Source organism: Canis lupus, chromosome 16 (assembly GCF_048164855.1).
Source record: "Canis lupus baileyi chromosome 16, mCanLup2.hap1, whole genome shotgun sequence".
Taxonomy (NCBI): domain Eukaryota; kingdom Metazoa; phylum Chordata; class Mammalia; order Carnivora; family Canidae; genus Canis; species Canis lupus.
In genome coordinates, this window is record NC_132853.1 from 41,490,887 (window position 1) to 41,508,712 (window position 17,826).

A 17,826-nucleotide genomic window follows, 5' to 3' on the forward strand; every position below is an offset into this window, starting at 1 on the left:
TAAGAGGAGAAGCAGGGGCCTTTATTGGGGTCTGGCAGATGTGGTGGAGGTGGAGGTGGAATCCTAGGCAGAGAAAAGGCAAAGGGCCCTAGAAGCAGGAACCCAGCCCACCTGGCCTCCACCCTGCAGCCCCTCCCCTACCCCTAACCCCTGACTCCAGCCTCCTCCTGCCTCTCAGAACACGGAGCACCAAGAATGGACAAGCAGGACCCTCCAGGGCCACAGCTTGGAGCGGAGTGCAGGATGCAGGCTTCTGTCTGCCCACCATGGAGACTCTGGGAAGCTTAGTGCACCCCTTTCCACCATGATAAAGTGGAACGCTCCTTCTCTGTCACCCAGAACAGAGTGAACTCTCGTCCTCTGTGTTGGGGGAGAGGAGTGCAGCTTGGGCTTCTAAGCAGGGCCTGGGAAGAGGCTGGAGGCGACACCCCCAGAGGAGCTCCTGGACCCCACCTTTGCACTTGCAGCGTCTCCATTTTTCCTTCCCAACGACTCTGGTGAGCAGCTCAGAGTCTGGGCAGGGGCGGCAGGTGGGCCAGTGGGGATCTGCTCCAAAGACATCTGTGGGTTTCAGAGTGAGGGTTTCCCCAACACCAAACGCATCTATATGTACACAAGATAGCACCCACCGGTGGCAGGGGAGCAGCGGCCAGGCCTAGTAAGAGTAGCCACCCTTGGGGCCAAAGGGCTGGGTGGGGCCAGCTAGCTCTGGGAGGTAGGCAGGGCTCTCGTCCAAATGGGACAAAGGGACTGTGTCCTCCTCACTGACTGGCCGGTCAAACTCAGCCTTCAGGGCTGGACGCTGATTGTCCGGGAAAGCCAGAGAGAAGAGGGCCTCGGGCTCACACACAAACTTGTACACGTAGCGCTCGCCGGCCACCTGTGGGGAGAGAGGGGCTGGGTGGGCCTAGCTCGCCCTGCGGGTCAGCATGGGGTGGGGGACACAGCACCGGGCCAGGGTGGGGCAGATGCGGCGGGGGGGGGGGGGGGGGGCGCAGTTCTCGTGCTCCCATCTCACTGCCTCCACGCTCAGGCCTTTCTGGTTACCGTGTGGCACTTTTTTGGGAGCAGGAAATCTTGTCCACTACTTCTTGTTCCCTCTGACAGGTTCATTACCTGCTCCCACAGACTTGCTGGGAAATGCTCCCCTGCCCCCCTGAGGCCCCCATCCCTGGGCCCGCAGCCCCCACCTTCTGCATGATGCCTTTCTCATAGTAGTATCGGAGTGAGCGGCTCAGCTTGTCGTAATTCATGGCCGGCCGGTTCTTCTGGATGCCCCAGAGCCTGGCGACCTGGAGACAGGACAGAGTTTTGGGACAGTGGTGCTAGCTTAGCAGGAAAAAAGATAGGGGCAGGGGAGGACAGGTCAGAAAGAGCACCTGAGTTACTTGGAACAAAATGGTGAGCTGGTCCTGCAGTAAGCAGCGGCCCAGAGACCCAGGTCTGACAGGAGTCAGGTCCTGGGAAAGAACTCCGATGGGAAGGCATCTGCCACGACCCCAGGTGCTAGTGTCTCCAGGCCCCGGAGATGCGGGGAAGAGAGGTACGGACATCTGAGAGGCCTACCTCCTCAGGCTCGATTAGTTTGAACTCCATCCCCCGGCCAGTCCAGGCAATGAAGTGGGCGTTGGTTGGGTCATCCAGCAGGGCCACCAGGAACTGCCACAGCTGCAAAGCCCCCCGGCGCTGGTAGGGCGGTCCCTCTCTGAACGCCCCAACCCCTTCCTGCTTAATGTCTCCTGGGGAATGCAGAAAACAGGACGTGTCAGGTTTGTGCCTTCTGGTCCCCTAAGCAAGCCCTTCTCTCCCCAGGGGTAACGGGATCCCAGGGCTGGGGGCAGGTGGAGGGACGTGACCACACAGAGGGCATGGCTACGACCCCGATCCTCTGATGAATAGTCCCTTCTCTGACCTTCAAATTTCTCCGGGACGACGCAGACATCATCTGGGAATGGTCTCAGAGGTTTCTCGTAGCCATAACCTTGAGGAGGAGGTTGGGGGCCACTCAGACCTGGGGCGGGGAAGCTCACTGCTATGAGCCCCCAGAGTCCAAAGGGACTTGTGGCCGAGAGACCCTCCCTGACAGCAGGACTTCCCCCATCCAACCTGGAGGGCTCGGTAGAGAGGAGGGGGTGGCCTTACCCACGGTCCTGTCCCCTGGAGAGTGCCCAGAGAAACCCTCTGTGTGAAGGTACATCGACGCACACCCGGGGACATCTGGGACCGGAGGGAAGAAGAAAAGATGGGGTTGCAGGTGGCTGCTATGGGGGTGGCAGTCCTGCCCACACTTAAGAACATCTTCCTGCCACCCGCATTCCGGTTCTTTCCCCAGCTGCCTGCCAACCACCAAATCCCAAGGCAAGTTCACCCAGAGGGAGCGCGAGGCTGGAACCGCGCAGCTTGTTGGGCCAGAGGGCACGGGCCGCAGCAGCTGGCTGGGCAAAGCTGTTGCACAAGGCCCAGGATTCCAGGCAACAGCTGTTTCCTGTGAGTTTAGGGAGGGGTTGGGGGAAGGATGAACCTCCGGGGAAAGAGTTCAGTGTCCACGCCTAAGACTCCCTTGGAATGGGCTAACCTCCGGTGGGCAGGTCAGGTTCCTAGCCTCCTAGCTGCGGGTGCACGCACGTGTGTGCGTGTGTGTATGTGTGTAGGGAGGGAGAAAACGGAGGTTGGGGGCTGGAGGAAGAGCACACCAGAATGTATCTGTATTTGGGGAAGAGGCAGTGGGCACTGGGCCGTGAGTCTTCAGATCTGACACCAGGGCGCCTTCGCTCCCTTTTCATTCGGTTCCAAGGGACTAAAATAGCCGCTCTCCACCTGGAGGGCCCGGGTCGGCGACGCGGCGCGTTCCAGTTCCAGCCCCTTCCCGCCCTACCCCCTCCACTCCCACCTATGAATGAGATGGTGAAACCCGACACCTCCGGGAGGAGGCGGGAGGGTGGGCTCATTCATGCCTCCATTTTGTGAATGGAATTCCTGACTCCATTGAGAGGAAGCCGAGGGGGGAGGGGGAGTTCAAGGGCATGTAACCAGATCTCCTCCGGTCTACAGCCTTTGAAGGTCAGCAGCAAGAGCGTTTCCCTCCTCTTTCCTCCACCTCGCTGCCAGGCTTGGCTCAGTTTAGGCCCCGGGTTGGAGAGGCGCACCCTTGTGGTTCTCACTTGGAGGTGGGGGGGGGGGTGGTTGTTCACCGCTGCTGCCCCCAAAAGACTGGACATCAGGAATGGGAAATCCGGAAGCTCTAGCCAGCTCTGCGCCTAGTCTTATCTAAGTATTTTTTCTCACACAAGCCTGCAGATAAACTCAAATTTCAGGATGGTAACAATGTAACTGAAGCCAAGGTTTTCTGGGTCCCTCTACCCTCTGCACTTCAGGCTTTGAATTATAGCTGTTCTAGAATATGGCTGAGCACACCTCACTCCTGTCAACAGGAAGGTGGAACTAGAATTTAAAAAGCAGTCTTACTTCCAAACCCAGTTCCAAATCAGCCTGGAGGCTGGAACAGAATGTGGAACCGTGCATTCCAGTTGGAAACCAGGAGCCTGGCTTGTTTCAAGTTTGTGTTTCTCTTCATTCAAATCTGATATTTTTTAAAGCTTCTGTGGGGACTGGGATCAATGACATATCCTATTCATCTTTGTGTCCTCCAACTCCACAAGACTCATGCTCTTAGGCCAGCACTTGGGTCTCAGTAGGTAACACTAACCTCAAACACTTGCTAAAGAGAAAAGGAAGAGATACTTCAACTTTCCTATTAAATCACAAGCTGCCTGGGGACACCCCCTCTCCTTATCTGCTGAGTTTGCTAACTGAAAAATGACAATTCTGGGGCACTTGGGTGGCTCAGTTGGTTAAGTGCCTGCCTTTGGCTCAGGTCATGATCTCAGGGTCCTGGGATGGAGCCCACATTGGGCTCCCTGCTCAGTGAGGAGCCTGTTTCTCCCTCTCCCTCTGCCCCCTACTTGTGCTTGCTCTGTCTAGTGCTCTGTCTCTCTCTCTAATAAATAAATATTTTTTTTAAAAGAAAGATGACAATTCTTTTGAATCTATGAAAAAAAGCCGAGTAGTTGGGTGGGTTGGATGTATGAACTGGTAAATGGGTAGGAACGTAAAAACCTTGTAGGTACTCATTCTCGATTTAATGGAATGGTTCATGTGAACACATGCCAGCCTCCCCAGCAATCCCACCAAAGATCCTCCAACCCGTTCTCCAGGAGCATTTCTTACCTGAGTCGTAGGCGAAGTCCGTCTGTTCCTGTTTGATCACCACCCCCGCCCCTGGGTACCTGTGCCCATTGGCTCCACCCTGGCCCACTCCTGGCTGGCTGGCCTGTTCGTACAGGGGATCAAGGTACTCCTGCTTGAAGCTCTGCTGGGGGTAGGGTGGGCAGGGCTCCGACAGCTGGTGTGGGTAGGGAGCTGTGAGGGGTTCCCGGCCCCCTCCCTGGGAGGATGTGAACGAGTGACAAATATCCAAGGGTTGCTGGAAGACGGAGCTGGATGTGGTTGGACAGAGAAAGAAGAGAAGATTAACTTAAGCCATCCCTGTGCCCACCACTCCCAGGCTTGCAGAGTGGGCTCTGGTGTGTGCGTGTGCATGTGTGTGTGGGGGGGTGTCAACGTCCCTTCTTCCCTACCTCCCCTCACACCAGGTCTCTTCAGGGACAGCTGGAGAACACTCAGGGATTGGGGAAGACCTGGGCCCACAGGTTCTGTGGATGTCCTTACCTCTGCTCCCCAAGGTACCCATGGCCAGGGTGGGGCTGGGAGGTGCCAGAGGATCTCAGGAAACTCCGTTGTTCTGCCCGGGGGAAGGGCTGCAGGGGCGACTGTCCAGGGGCACCGGGGGCAGGGGACTTGATGGCGATTTGTCTAGGGGGGTCATAGGCACTGGAGTTGAGGGGGAGACGGGGGTGAGGGGGCAGAGAAGCTGGGCGAGCATCTTTGAACCTTTTATCCTCAGAGAAGGAAGAACAGAGCGCGCAGGGAAGGGAACAGTAGGAGTGACAGGGCCCCAAGGGAATTTCTCCTTTCTTGTCAATCTGGAGAATGGTCGTGTAATCCTGAGAATGCCTCTCCCCAGCCCAGGGCAACTGGGCTGTGCTCTGTGGCCAGCAGGCCAGTGGCTTCCTCCCAGTGGGAGGCTCTACCCAGGCCTTCAACACACACCCCTTGAACCCACTGCTGTGGTCTCCCTCCCAACCACTCAGAGGGAAACCTGAGCTGTGCGGCAACCTTACAGGGGCTCAGAAACCCTTTTCGCTGTCTAACTTACATCAAACTGCTGCTTTTGCCCGTCCTTCCTCCTCCACCCTCCCCTCCCCCAGGGCCGGGCTGGGGCTCACCTGGCATAAAGGCACTGCTCGCCATGGTGGTAGGGGAGTGGCAGCTTCCTGCTGCAGGACAGGGCCGGGTCTGTGCGGGGGCTCTGGGGCTCCTTCTTGATCCTGGTGGTGGGGCTGTGGAAAGCTACTGCAGGGTGGGAGGAGGCAGAGCAAGGCCAGAGGGGGTCACGGAAGAGGCAAGGAGAGCTCCCTGCCACCTTCTGCTCTTTGAGGACCAGCTGGGTGATTCCCTGGGTCTCAGTTCTCAGAGACTCAGGTGCAGACGCTTTTAAGGACAGTTTGGCTATTAACACACGTCTAGTTTTATGTCGGGCTAGTGTCAATGTCCAATATTAACCAAAGAAACTGTCTAAAATTCCACATTTACTACAACCCCAGCACCTCCCCCCCAACACCTTTGTAGGAGAGTGAGCACCTCCAGCCTAGGGTCTGTGGTTTTCCTGAATTTCCTGTATTTCCAGGAATTTCCTGGAAAGTTCCAAGGGACAGACATGTTTTCTTCTTGGGTACTCTAAAGAATCTTTCTTTTTCTGGTTCAGGTTGGATATTAGCCCACTTGCACGTCAGCGGACTAACATTAAGCACATGCTCCTAATTATCTGTGAAGAACATGGGTCTTTCCTGTGGCCCCTGCTGGGTCCACAAACCCCAGTCACCAGACCAGAAGGAGCAACAGAGCTGGTTCCCAGCGAGTGTGAGATTCCCTCTTACTGCATTGAGTCCAACACCAACGACTAACTGTTCAGTTATCTGCTGTTTTCCATTATTTGTGCCCTATTTCATTTCAATGGTGAAGACAGTTGAGAACAGAGGATCTAACATTTAAAGCAGAGTTTCTCAACAGTGCACTGAGGACCTTTGGGCCAGATCATTTTTGTTGTTGTTGGCGGGGGTGACTGTCCTGAGCATTATAGGGGGTTTATAGCATCTCTGGCCTCTACCCACTAAATGCCTGTAGCATCCTCTCAGTGTGACAACCAAAAAGGTCTACAGACATTGTCACGTGTCTCCTGGGAGGCAAAATTGTCCCCTGCCCTTTAGTTTCATGAAAGTAACTTAGAAGGATAGAACTGGACCTTGCTGAACTGGTCCAAACCCCTCATTTCAGAAATCAGGAAATGAATTAAGTTAATAAAATAAAATAAAATAAAATAAAATAAAATAAAATAAATCAGGAAATGGAGGGCCAGGGAGAAGAAGCGTCCACTCGCAGGTGTGTCCACACAGAGAGGACGAGGCAGGCTCTGATTTGAACCAAGGTCTCCAGCTCCCGGTTACTGGCTTGGCCTTGGGAGTCCAAACCCAAGAACCGGGAGCCCCGGTTCTTCCCCCTTTTCTTTGGGAGAGAACAAGTTGATCTTTTGTGATTCTCTATCCTTATGACTCATTTCCTGCCCTCCCCCACTCCCCATTCCCTCTACCCAGGGCCCTCCACTCACAGTTTTCTGAATGGAAATCAGGAACAAAAGGCTCATCACTGTCGGGTACCTGGGCTGTGGAGAGAGTTCAGAGGTGAGTCTGGGTGGGAGCCCTGGACAGCAGCCCCCGGGAGACACCGGTATTACAGCCCTGCAGATTAGCACCAGCCCAAAGGGAAAACTAGTCTTCCAAGGACCGATAGCAACCCCACCCAGGTCCTAGCGCCCTCCATCTCAGGGCTCTGAAGACCCTCGAGGGAACACTCCAAGTTCCCAGAACCTGTCTGAGCAGATTCCAGCATCTTTTCCTAGATGCTTTGTCTTTACTCCCTCTGTTTTCGGAAGTGAAGGCAGCCCTGCCCCTCAGAATTCACAAAGCTCCCTCTGAGAGCTCCCAGCAGTCACATCTGGGATTGGCAGGAATGACAGAGACATCCTATGGACCTAGAATAACATAGGGAGGAGATTTTGAATGCAGGCTGGGCCCAGGAATCCGTGTTTTATACAACTTCCTGGGTGAAATCCAGAACACGGGAAAGAAGATGGAATGGAGAAAAGAGGGTGGCTCAAGGGAGGTGAATAGGATGACAGTAGGAGAGGATGTGGCTGGGGACAGGGACAGGTCACCCTGCCTCATGTCTTCAGCATGTAGCTAGGAGAGAGGGGAGAGAGGGGAGAGAGATTCCCAAACTTGGAGGTCTGAGAAACACTCCCAGGGCGCCAGAGGGGGCGGGGCTGGGTTTGGGGGTTAGGCTGGATTATCAGTTCATCCGTGGCCTCCAACCTGGACATTCAGGCTTTATTTCTAGTGTTTTTCATGAAGAGGGGCACGTGCAGAGGGTGAGGGAGAAGCAGACACCCCACTGAGCAGGGAGCCCAACACAATGTAGGGCTCTGGCTGGATCCCAGGACCCTGAGATCACGACCTGAGACAAAGCAGACGCTTAACCAACTGAGTCACCCAGGAGCCCCTTATTTCTAGTTCCTACCCTGCCCTCTCTAACTCCTTCAGGTGGGCATATAGCTAAGTATCTCCCCTGACTCCAGGAACTTTGGCCACTATTGCCCCTCTCTCAAGAATAGATCAAAGCAGGAATGGGAAGGGTAGACAGCAAGAACTTCGGGATAGTCCAGGAAGAGAGTGGCTTGAAGCCAAGGAGACTGATCTCGGAGTGGACAATGGGGAAACTGATGGATAAAACAACCAGAGTTGAGAAAGGCTGGTAAGTATGAAGGACACAAGGAGATGGCTGGGGAACACCTCCACTCATAGCTCTGCACACACACACCCTAGCCTTGACAGGTTCCCCAGAGTCTCCAAAGTTTCTTCCTGCGATTTCAGCCAGAGCCTCTGTTGGAACTCCCTCCTTCCAGGCTCACCTCCTACAGCAGGTGCTGCACACAGCTGTCAGAGTGGTCTTTCTGTAAGAGAGGTCCACTCCCTTCTCTCCTTGCTTAAAGCACGAACCCCAAATTCTTCCTCTTGGCTGGCCTCTGAGACCCCACATGGTCTGGCCTGCCTCTCCATGCCTTTCCTCTCCAGAGCTCTTGCTTCCTCTTCCCCACACTTTTGCCTGCCTGTTTTTCTGGCCACTTTGTCACTTCCACAGATGTCTTCTCTGACCACCCACACCAAAGTGGTCCCTCCTGGCTCCTATCTCAACCCATGTTTATTTTTGCCCTAGTATGTGTATTTTACCTGGATGCATTTTTTTTTAAGATTTTATTTAGTTATTCATAGAGACACACACAGAGAGAGAGAGAGAGAGGCAGAGACACAGGTAGAGGGAGGAGCAGGCTCCATGCAGGGAGCCCAACGTGGGACTCGATCCTGGGTCTCCAGGATCACACCTCAGGCTGCAGGCAGCGCTAAACCACTGCGCCATGGAGGCTGCCCTGGATGCATCTTTTAAAAAAACATTTTATTTATTTATTTGAGAGAGAGTGAGAGTGAGAGAATGAGGAAGGTGGAGAGGCGGAGGGAGAAGCAGAGTCCTCATTGAGCAGAGAGCCTTATGTGGGGCTCAGTCCCAGGACTCTGGGATCCCAACGTGAGCCAAAGGCAGATGCTTAACTCACTGAGCCACCCAGGCACCCTTGGATGCATCTTATTTATTTAAGCATCTTATTTTTTTTATTTAAGCATCTTATTAATATGTTTTCATTTATGTGTTTGCTGTCTACCTTCTTTACATGAAAGTTAAGCTCCCTGAGGGCAGGGGCTTTATCTGTCTGGATTCCCTAGCACAAGGAAGTAGGGTCTACCTCCTGGGAGTCCTCTCTGGTGGACTTGGGAAAAGAGTGAAAGAGATCCTAACCAATCAGCTCTTCCCTCTCCCTGGGGGCTTTCCCCCTCCCACACACAGGGTCACCATAGAGCAGTTACTCCCTCCAGAGAAACCACATCTCATGAGAGATACTTTAGGCTGTGATCAATTGCTTGGCAGGATTCTTCATCAACTTGCTTTGAATAACAGAGGTATCAAGTGCTTTAAATACACATTCATAGGTAGCTGACTTCTTGACAGAGGGATTGGACTTAGGGGTTTAAGAATCAGAAGCCACCAGCAGCTAAAGAACTCACGAAAAGTCAGCAGAAAACTATTCTAAAGTGATTGAAAAATGAGTAGGACACGAAGTCCCTTGGCAAATACACACAGGCAGCTCTGTTCGGAGCACGACCAAAGCACAAAGGCAACCATTCCCAAACTGACCCAAATCAAGAATCCCTAGGATGTTGTTAAAAAGACACATTCCTGGGGCATCTGGCTGGCTCAGACAGTAGGTGGAACATATGACTCTTGATCTTGGGGTCATGAATTCGGGCCCCCCACTGGGCATAGAATTTACTCAAATAGAACACACACGTTCCCAGTCCCCACCCCTGGAAGTCTTATTCCATAAGCCTGGGTTGGGGCCCAGGTATCTATACTTTTAACAAGCACCCCGTGTGGCTCTTAAGAAGAGGCAGGTTTGGGAGACACTGGATAAAGCAAAGGAGCAAAATCTGCTCAGGGGCACAAAGGCCAAACTCATCCCTGATGTGCCCTCTGACCCAGCCACAGGCGATACCCCCTAAGTTAGCAGGATGGGGGTGATGGGAGCAGGATGAGCAACATTTCCATTGCTGCTACCTAGGCAAGGAGGGTCCCGAGGGCAGGGGAGGTGTAGAACATGGGGGAGGCTGACGCATTCTGGGCCCCCTTTGGGGCTTCATTAACCGCCAGTTTCCATTGAGGTAATGGGCTGGGGGCATCTCCTGCTGGCGTCACAGGCCAGTCATAGGCCAGTTCACATGATGCTACAGAGCCCTAGGGGTCAGCTTCCCTTTCTTCCCACCTCAGGCCTGAAGGTTTGACCAGAACCCCCACACCCCAGCAGTCCCAGAGGAGGCTATCCCCAGCACACAGATCATACCCTGTAAGAGGGTCCATCCTCTTCCCAGGGCCAGGAGAAATCAGCCAAGACAAAAATGGGCTGTGGTGTGAACTCCAATCACTGCTTGGCCCCTCCCCAGAACACACTGGCTTCTCAAACCAAAGGGACAGGATAGGGCCTCACTCAGAGACTGCCAACAAGAATAGAGATGGGAACAGTAACACCAAGCCCCAAGTTCCTGGAGAGCAGGAGAATTTCTAATTACCATGTTCGGTCTTGAGAATATGCCACTCTATTTATTTGTTGACTTGGCTAAGTTCTGGCTGCCAAGCTAGTGTGCCAGGGTCTGCCCCCGACTCCATCCTGGCACTGAGGTGGAGCTTATCTGCCTGGGGACATGGCAGATGATTTAGGAGATGGGGAAAGGGCCACGCCAGCATAATGCTCAGAGAGAGCATTTTAGGGAGCCTCCCAAGCTGGGCTTCAAAAAAAAAATGAGAGGTTAAAACAGCCAAGCAGCTCAGCCCACCCCAGGCTGGCCATCTATCTACACCATATATGCCTCATCACCTTCTCCCCTTCCTGGGGTCCAATCACACGGTGAAGGGGCCTCTTTAGGAGTCCACTGGAAGCGGCGGGGGAGGCATTCTCCAGAGCTTCTGCTCCATTGTGTCACCACTGGCCTTGTCTCTCACCCTTACCCTGCCCCCACCCTGGCAGCCTCTGTACTGGAAGGAACCAGTTCTCTATCTATGGAGGGACATTTGTCCCCAAGAGCCTTCTGGAAGGGGAGGAGACAGAAAGATGTAGAAGGAGGCATTGTAGCTAGGAAAAACTGGGGGAGGGGATTAACCCCATCTCGTCCCACAGACATGCTGAGGCACCAGCGTGCATACACACGGATCCACACACACCTACTTGCTTTTTACTCTATGGCAGCACACGGGTAAAACATATCCTCCGTGAACACCCTTCACACACCAGCTCTCTCTTTGGACTTGTAGATGTGATGGGGGTGGGAGTGGGGGAGACCAAAGGGCAAAGGGACTGGAGACCTTGGAGGAAGATTTGGGAGCAGTAAACCTTCTGAAAGGGGGAACACAGACCCACTCCTTTAAGAATCTCATAAAACCTATGGATCTTCTCTTCCTCAAAAAAAAAACACATTCCTTTGTGTATGGTGCACCCCTAACAATTTCCACACAATATCGGAGGGCGGGCATAAGGACCCCTGCAACCTACCCACAGAGCTTCTGTGAATCCAGACTCTACGTTATAGACCCCAGCCTCATACAAAGGACGTACATGGCCCAGACTCAATGTTCCTTACTACCAAATAGATCAAAGTCATTGTCCCTGAGGGTTCCCAAGGGCTCCCAACAAGCCAGAAGAAGCAGCACATTTTTGACTCTAACCAGACACAGCTTGAGCTCAGCCAGCCTGAGCTCCGGTCTCCCTACAGCAGACTGATCCTTTCTGTAGCAACTCAACAGATCCCAGGCACCCGAAACAGACACACCCTCTTAGCCTTATTTATACCCCCCCCCAACTATCTAGAAAAACCTCAAACCCAAAGATGTCTAAGCTGTCTACAAAGCCCCACCGACACTCACCCCTAAATAAGTCTAGGCACCAGACTGAACCTACAACCCCATCCTTGTGGATCCAAACTGGCACTTCCCAAATTCTTCACAGCCCCACCCACACTACAAGAATCCACTGCTTCTCTCCAAACTGGGGCTTTTAAAAAGATAAAAATCAAACCTGCGGTGGGGAGGTTGGGTTCCGGCCCCCATTCCTCCTGATGCACCCCACCACTGGCAAGTTTCCAAAAGAACTAGTCCCCTCCCCACCACCCCAAAGCTCCCTCTGGGCCGTGGGGATCACTGACCTGGTGGGAAGAGGCAGGAGAGGAGGCTGGGGTGGTGCTGGGATGGTGCAGGGGGACAGGGCCCCGGCAGCTGCATCTGTCTCCGCAGAGAGAGTGAGAAGGAGCGAGTGGCCTCAGCATCCCCCTCTCAGGCCTGGCCATCCATCGCCAGCTGGGAACCTGAGCTGCTCCCTCAGAAGGAAGGAGAGGGAACCAAGGAGATCCCCACCCCCACCTCCCCACCCACTGGATTTAAATGTACAGGGACTCCCAGGGCAGCAGCATGAAACACACACACACACACACACACACACACACACTTGCCCTCACACCCCTCACACTGACACATGCGGATAGACACACGTACAATCTCCAGACCCCCACCGCCAAGGGGTGGGGCTTCCAAGGTGGAGAGAACGTTTTTCACCCCCTTCCCATTCCAGACCCAGGCAAAAATGGACCAGCTGCTGCCAACATGCCAACCTCAGCCCACCCCTACATCACAGCCCTGGGAGCTGCCCACTGTGGGAAGCACAGGGACCCTCCGCTGACAGACAAGAAGCCTGGCAAGCCGGAGAGAAATCAGGCATTGGGAAAGGAAGTCTTTGAGAGACCGTGGAAATTGACACCTCTGCGTTCTTCAGCTCCAGCCCGGTCCGGAACCTCGGGAGGAGGATGGGCAGACTGGGTATATACTCTGTACCTAACTCAGAGCTGGACGCCCAGGGCTTGCAGAGTCGGGGAAGGCGTGTGCAATACCCCCCGGATCCCCAGATCCCTCCGGTACCCATATAGCCAGCCATTTGGTCACGAATTTCACAACATGTCTTGAGCTTTTGCTCTATGCTAAATAGTCATTCTGCTTATATACATATTTTGGGGTTACCACGGTAGTCAAGACAGATGGTCTTACTCTAAGGATCTAGTCAGGGGTCTTTGCCTTCTACCTCCTGCTTTTAAATTTTAAAGATGGTTCCAGAGGAGCTGGGTTTGAGCTTTAAAAAATGACCAATGATACCCAGGTGGAGGGATATCCTTTACGGAAATCCTAAAGAAAAGCCCTTAGAAGGGGGTTCCTAGTATAGTGGTTTCTAGGTTTTCATAGTGTTTAAATAAAGGGATCCTAAGATGGGGGTATTAACCCTTCCCTCGCAGACTGTCTAAACATAAGCCTTCTACCTGCCACCCCACCAGCGACACCCTGAGGCCCCACCAAAACGCACCAAGGGATCCAACCAGAAGACCCTCAGAACACAGCTCCCTATCCAGAGGAGGCCCCACTCCAGACTCCACCTCAGCCAGCTCATGGCTAACCCCCCAGCAAATACCCTAAGCCAAAGTAGGGGGAATTTGCCTGGGGCAGAGGTATTCGGGAGAGAAGGAGGGAGGATCACTTGCCATCAGAATTACAATCAAGGATATGTGGGGGTGGGGGGGGGGCGAGGGGTGAGCCCAGGGCCCTCTCTGCCAAAGCGCTGCAAAAAAGAATTATTTAAACTTTTGTTGTGCTTTTGGCTCAGACAGTAAATTGTTTAGCCCTGGGGGTTGAGAAGAAGAGAAACCAAGGGGGTGAAAATCAATGTTTTGGCAGCTCCTGAAGATAGGTTACAAATTAATTGCTCTTTCTCCTCATCCTCCTGTCCCTTATCCGCCCCCCTCCCCAACCCAACACACCAACACACACCTCGGCCTGGCGGCTGCAGCCAAACAAACTTTGCAAATGAAAATTTCAACCAGGAAAACCAGGAAAACGGGCCTGGGGCCAAGTTCCATTCAAATAAGCAAATACCCCACACAATGGTCTGATTCATCCCCAGGCCTAGTTACACAAGCCTGGCTCAGGGCAGAGAAAATAAATATCAATATAAGTGTCCACATTGGGCGCTGGGGAGAGAGGGGAGTAAGGGGGCTGGGGGGGGTCCTTGGAGAGCTCCTTTGGGCAGAGACAGAGAAGTGGGTTAGGTTGGAACATCAGGGGTAGAGAGCATCCCCCACCCCAATAATAGAAAAGGTCACAAAACTACTCACCTTCAGCAAGCCACGTCTCCTGGAAGTGACTGAGATCCTGGAAGAGATCTGAGGAGTGAATAATGGAATTGGAGGTGAGATGAAGGAGATGGTGAGAGGGAGGGAGCCCTAGAGAGCCGGGTGACCCTCCCACACACACTCCTTGAGGGTAGGGGCCCAAGAATAATCAAGAGTCCCTTGGAGGGGAGTCTTTTGGGGAACAGGGCGGTGGCTCCAGGATCGGCCCTCGGGGCGTGTGAAGTGAGGAGGGTCACGGTTTTCTCTCCGGCTCTTTACCTTCGGAGTCGGGGGGCGGCAGGGAGCCCGGGTCCATGAGCTTCCCCTGCGGGACCATCAGCGCTTCGCGCAAGCTCCCATTTCCGGGCGATTTCTGCGGGGAAGGGGAAGAATGCCCCCGGGTCACCCTGAGGCCCCCCGGCCTGGGGGGCGGGGCTGGGGTCCCGGGGTGACACAGAGGCCGGGCAGCGCTGGGCCCCGTTGGGGCCGCAGGGCAGGGCTGGGGGGGCGGGGTGCAGGGCGGGGGCGGGCGTGGAGGCCGGCGCGGAGCTCACGCTGCAGAAGGTGTAGGGCACTTGCTGGTCCAAGTATCCGCCTTTCATCCTCCGCTCCATCCGGCCGCTCCCTCCGGCCGCACCGCCCGGGCCCCGCGCGGGGGCAGAGACCTGGGGAGGGGGGGCTGCGTTCGCACACCGTCCAGGGAAGGCAGCGGGGTGGGGGCGGGTAAGGGCAGCGGGGAGGGGCAGTCCGGGGCTCCGGGTCCGACAGCAAAACTTCTCCGACTCACTCAGGCGCTGGGGAGGTTTCCGCCTGCCGAGCTGAGCGCCGTCACCACTCCCCTCCCGCCAAAGGAGGTCCCACCTGCTCCTGGGCGCCGGGCTCGCCGATTCGGCTGCTTTCTGCAGCCCTGCTCTGCCCAGGCTCGGTTACATAAGACGTGTGTGTGTGTGTGTGTGTGTGTGTGTGTGTGTGCGTGCGTGTGTGCGTGTGCGCTCGCGCGCGGAGCGGGTAAGGCGCGCACCATTCGCACGCCCACAACTCCCGCGCCCCCTCCAACCCCGAATCCCAGCGCCTCCCACACCCCCCCCGCCCGCCCTAGAATCTGCGGAGGCGGCGGTTAGAGAGCGCAGCGTGTGTCGGCGGCGAGGCGAGGAGTCTCGGACGCTCTCCCTCCCTCCCCCTCCCGCAGCCTCACCTGAGGCCGGGGCGTCTGAGCTGGAGCGGCGGGGGGTCGCGAGCTGGCCCCGGGGCCTCACCGAGGGCCGCGGGGCTAGGCCGGAGCGAGGCGGCCCCGGCCCCGGGTCCCCCGCGCACCGGCTTGTTTTCCGGGCGCCGCCGACAGTTGTGAGCCCGGGGGAGCCGCTGATTGGTGCATTTCCTTGCCTCCCTCGGCTCCCTTACCTCCCCCCCACCACCCCGTTCCCTTTGTTTCATTGACTTTTGTGAATGAAACCCTAGGGCCGGGCACGCCCGCCAATCCGGAGACTCGCCCGACCGGGCCGTGGGGGGGCGGAGTTTCCCAGAGGCGGGGGCCAATCAGAACGCAGGGGCTGGCTCCCGGCTTCATTCACGGCTCGGGCTCCCATTCATAAAAAAATAAACTCCTCCGCGGCCTGAGTTCATTCATAAAGAGCTGAGAGAAAAGGAGCGAAGCCGAGGGCCCGACGGCTTCCTCGCGGGGCTCCGCCGTGTCCCTGTGCGAAGCTCGGCGAGCTCCTCGGGCTGGCCCGGCTGGCGTCTGCACACGTCTCTGCATCTGCGTGTACGTGGGAGTGTGAACATGTCTGTGTGTGCGCCCTGCGGGGAGGCGAGCGGACTTGTGCCCAGAGGAACAATAATAACTAGCATTTATGAAGCGCTCCGCTTCCACGTGCTCATTTCATTCCCATAACCTGGCGAAGTGATTCTATTGTTTCCATTTTACAGAGATTGAGAAGGAAAACTCAGGGAAGGGTGGTGACTTGGCTGCGGTAACTCAGCGCAGCTGGAGTTTACAGCCCCCAATCTCCCACATCCCCCCGTACAGCTCTTTGAGGCCACAGCTAAATGAATTAAGGCTTTGTGACAACAACTGATACACAGTAGGCCCTCAATAAATGTAAGTTAGCACGGAATCCAGGCTTTTCCTCAAGGGTCTGCTCTGCGGAGCTGTTCTGTGACCCACTTTCTGTTGATTGCCGCAGAAACCGGAGGGCCCCGCATGGACCTCTGAAAGCGCAATTCCCGCTCAGCCATCTTTCCTCTTAATCTTCAGAGCAAACATAAGATCTTAGGGAGAAAAGCCCCAAGGCATCTGATGACCTGGGGGTGGGACTCAGTTAAAGAGCTGGTCACAGGGACTCCTGGGTGGCTCAGCGGTTAAGCGTCTGCCTTCAGCTCAGGGCATGTGATCCCGGCCCAGGGCATGATCCCGGTCCGGGGATCGAGTCCCACATCGGGCTCCCTGCGAGGAGCCTGTTTCTCTCTCTGCCTGTGTCTCTGCCTCTCTCCTTGTGGGTCTCTCATGAATAAATAAATAAAACCTTAAAAAAAAAAAAAAGAGCTGGTCATAGGCTCTGGTCCCTCAGTCATTCACCAGTTTGGTCAATAAACATTTATTGTGCCAGACACAGTGCTGGGTACCCCCAGGAGGCAGCTGTGACCAAGGCAGACACCTGATAAGAGCTGGGCTGTTTAGGCTGTAGTCATGCGGGCACACAGGACATGAAGTACCCCCCAGGCCTTCTTTCTGAGATGCTCTCTGGATCTACAGTGCATACACTCCTTTGAGGAGAGCCTGAATTTGTCCCCTGCTTACTTGTGGTGCACACTAGACACTAGCTGAACCCCAGGCCAGTTGGGGTTGCTTTCAAAAATCATCTAATCTGGGGCGCCTGGCTAGCTCAGTCTGGTAGAGTGGGGCTCTTGATCTTGAGGTTGTGACTTTGGACCCTATGTTGGCTGGAGAGTTTATATAAAACAAGGCACAAAATTTGTCCAATCTAACACCTCCTCTTTACAGATGAGGCAGCAGGGTTTCAGAGAAGGATATTATACTGGTAAGCTCTTTTGGGTGCTGAAGATTAGAAGTGAGACTAGAACACCAAACCTCTAGCTAGCACCTAGGGCTATTTATTTTATTTAGTGCTCATTCCAGATCATCGTGGGCTGATGAAAATAAACTTCTCTGAGGAATTATTCTTTGAGGCTCATGTCTATTATCCCTCTGCTCCAGGAAGCCTTCCAGATAACCTGAGTCAGTTCCTTAAGAACCACACAACATTCTTGCCTGTATCTCTGTTGTAGGTGTCTTTCATGCTGCCTCAAGGTATAGTCATCCCTAAGTATGGAGAATTCTCCCGGTCCTGAGGGGGGTCTCATTTGTCTCTTAAAATCTTACCCAGCTGTTTCAAGCTTAGGAGGGTCCTGTGAAATACTAGTTCAGTGAATAGGTGCAATAAAGACCAAGCTAATCGAGCTTAGCAGGAACCCTGCCCAGAAAAGGAGAGACAAGCCCCAGCAAATCCCAGCTTTGGGCTGGATGGCACCAGTTTAGGGAGGAGCTTGTGTCTCAGGGCCCAAAGAAGTGGGGGAGGAGGACAGAAGATTCTTCAGGAAGGCCACTCCTTTGCAGTCTCCATGACGATGAAGAAGATTCCTGTGGGTCCCAGAGCGGGCACTCCAGGTGGGGGCTCTCTTAGGGGTGTCCTCGGGTTCTGAGCTTTAGCATTTCTCTGGAAGGCCTCTGGCTCTCTGAGGAGTAAGTGTTCCGTTTCTATTCCCCATCCGGGGTCCCAGCTGAAAGCCCTGC

General features: G+C 54.7%; 1 protein-coding gene and 1 long non-coding RNA gene across 8 annotated transcripts in view; one reads left to right on the forward strand and one right to left on the reverse strand.

Annotated features, from left to right (window-relative positions):
• ETV4 (ETS variant transcription factor 4) lies at nucleotides 1–15,386 on the reverse strand. Of its 7 annotated transcripts, none has more exons than XM_072780752.1 (13): nucleotides 15,232–15,386; nucleotides 14,591–14,701; nucleotides 14,316–14,409; nucleotides 14,040–14,087; nucleotides 6,785–6,838; nucleotides 5,346–5,472; nucleotides 4,729–4,872; nucleotides 4,228–4,496; nucleotides 2,143–2,217; nucleotides 1,913–1,981; nucleotides 1,567–1,739; nucleotides 1,191–1,292; nucleotides 1–880 (listed from the first exon to the last, which is right to left on the reverse strand). In XM_072780752.1, exons 2-13 carry the CDS (start codon nucleotides 14,648–14,650, stop codon nucleotides 656–658), a joined length of 1,440 nt encoding a protein of 479 aa, XP_072636853.1. In that variant the 5' UTR covers nucleotides 14,651–14,701; nucleotides 15,232–15,386; the 3' UTR covers nucleotides 1–655. The 7 variants fall into 7 exon arrangements, with proteins under 7 accessions (XP_072636853.1, XP_072636851.1, XP_072636852.1 ...); XM_072780750.1 differs by having other exon boundaries at nucleotides 4,729–4,890; XM_072780751.1 differs by lacking the exon at nucleotides 15,232–15,386 and adding an exon at nucleotides 14,824–15,016 and having other exon boundaries at nucleotides 4,729–4,890.
• The window catches only part of LOC140606822 (uncharacterized), a 14,131-nt gene continuing 10,215 nt past the window's right edge, over nucleotides 13,911–17,826 (forward strand). The window contains exon 1 of the long non-coding RNA XR_012009048.1: nucleotides 13,911–14,113. This is a non-coding gene — a long non-coding RNA (uncharacterized lncRNA). The remainder of the gene's footprint in view (nucleotides 14,114–17,826) is intronic.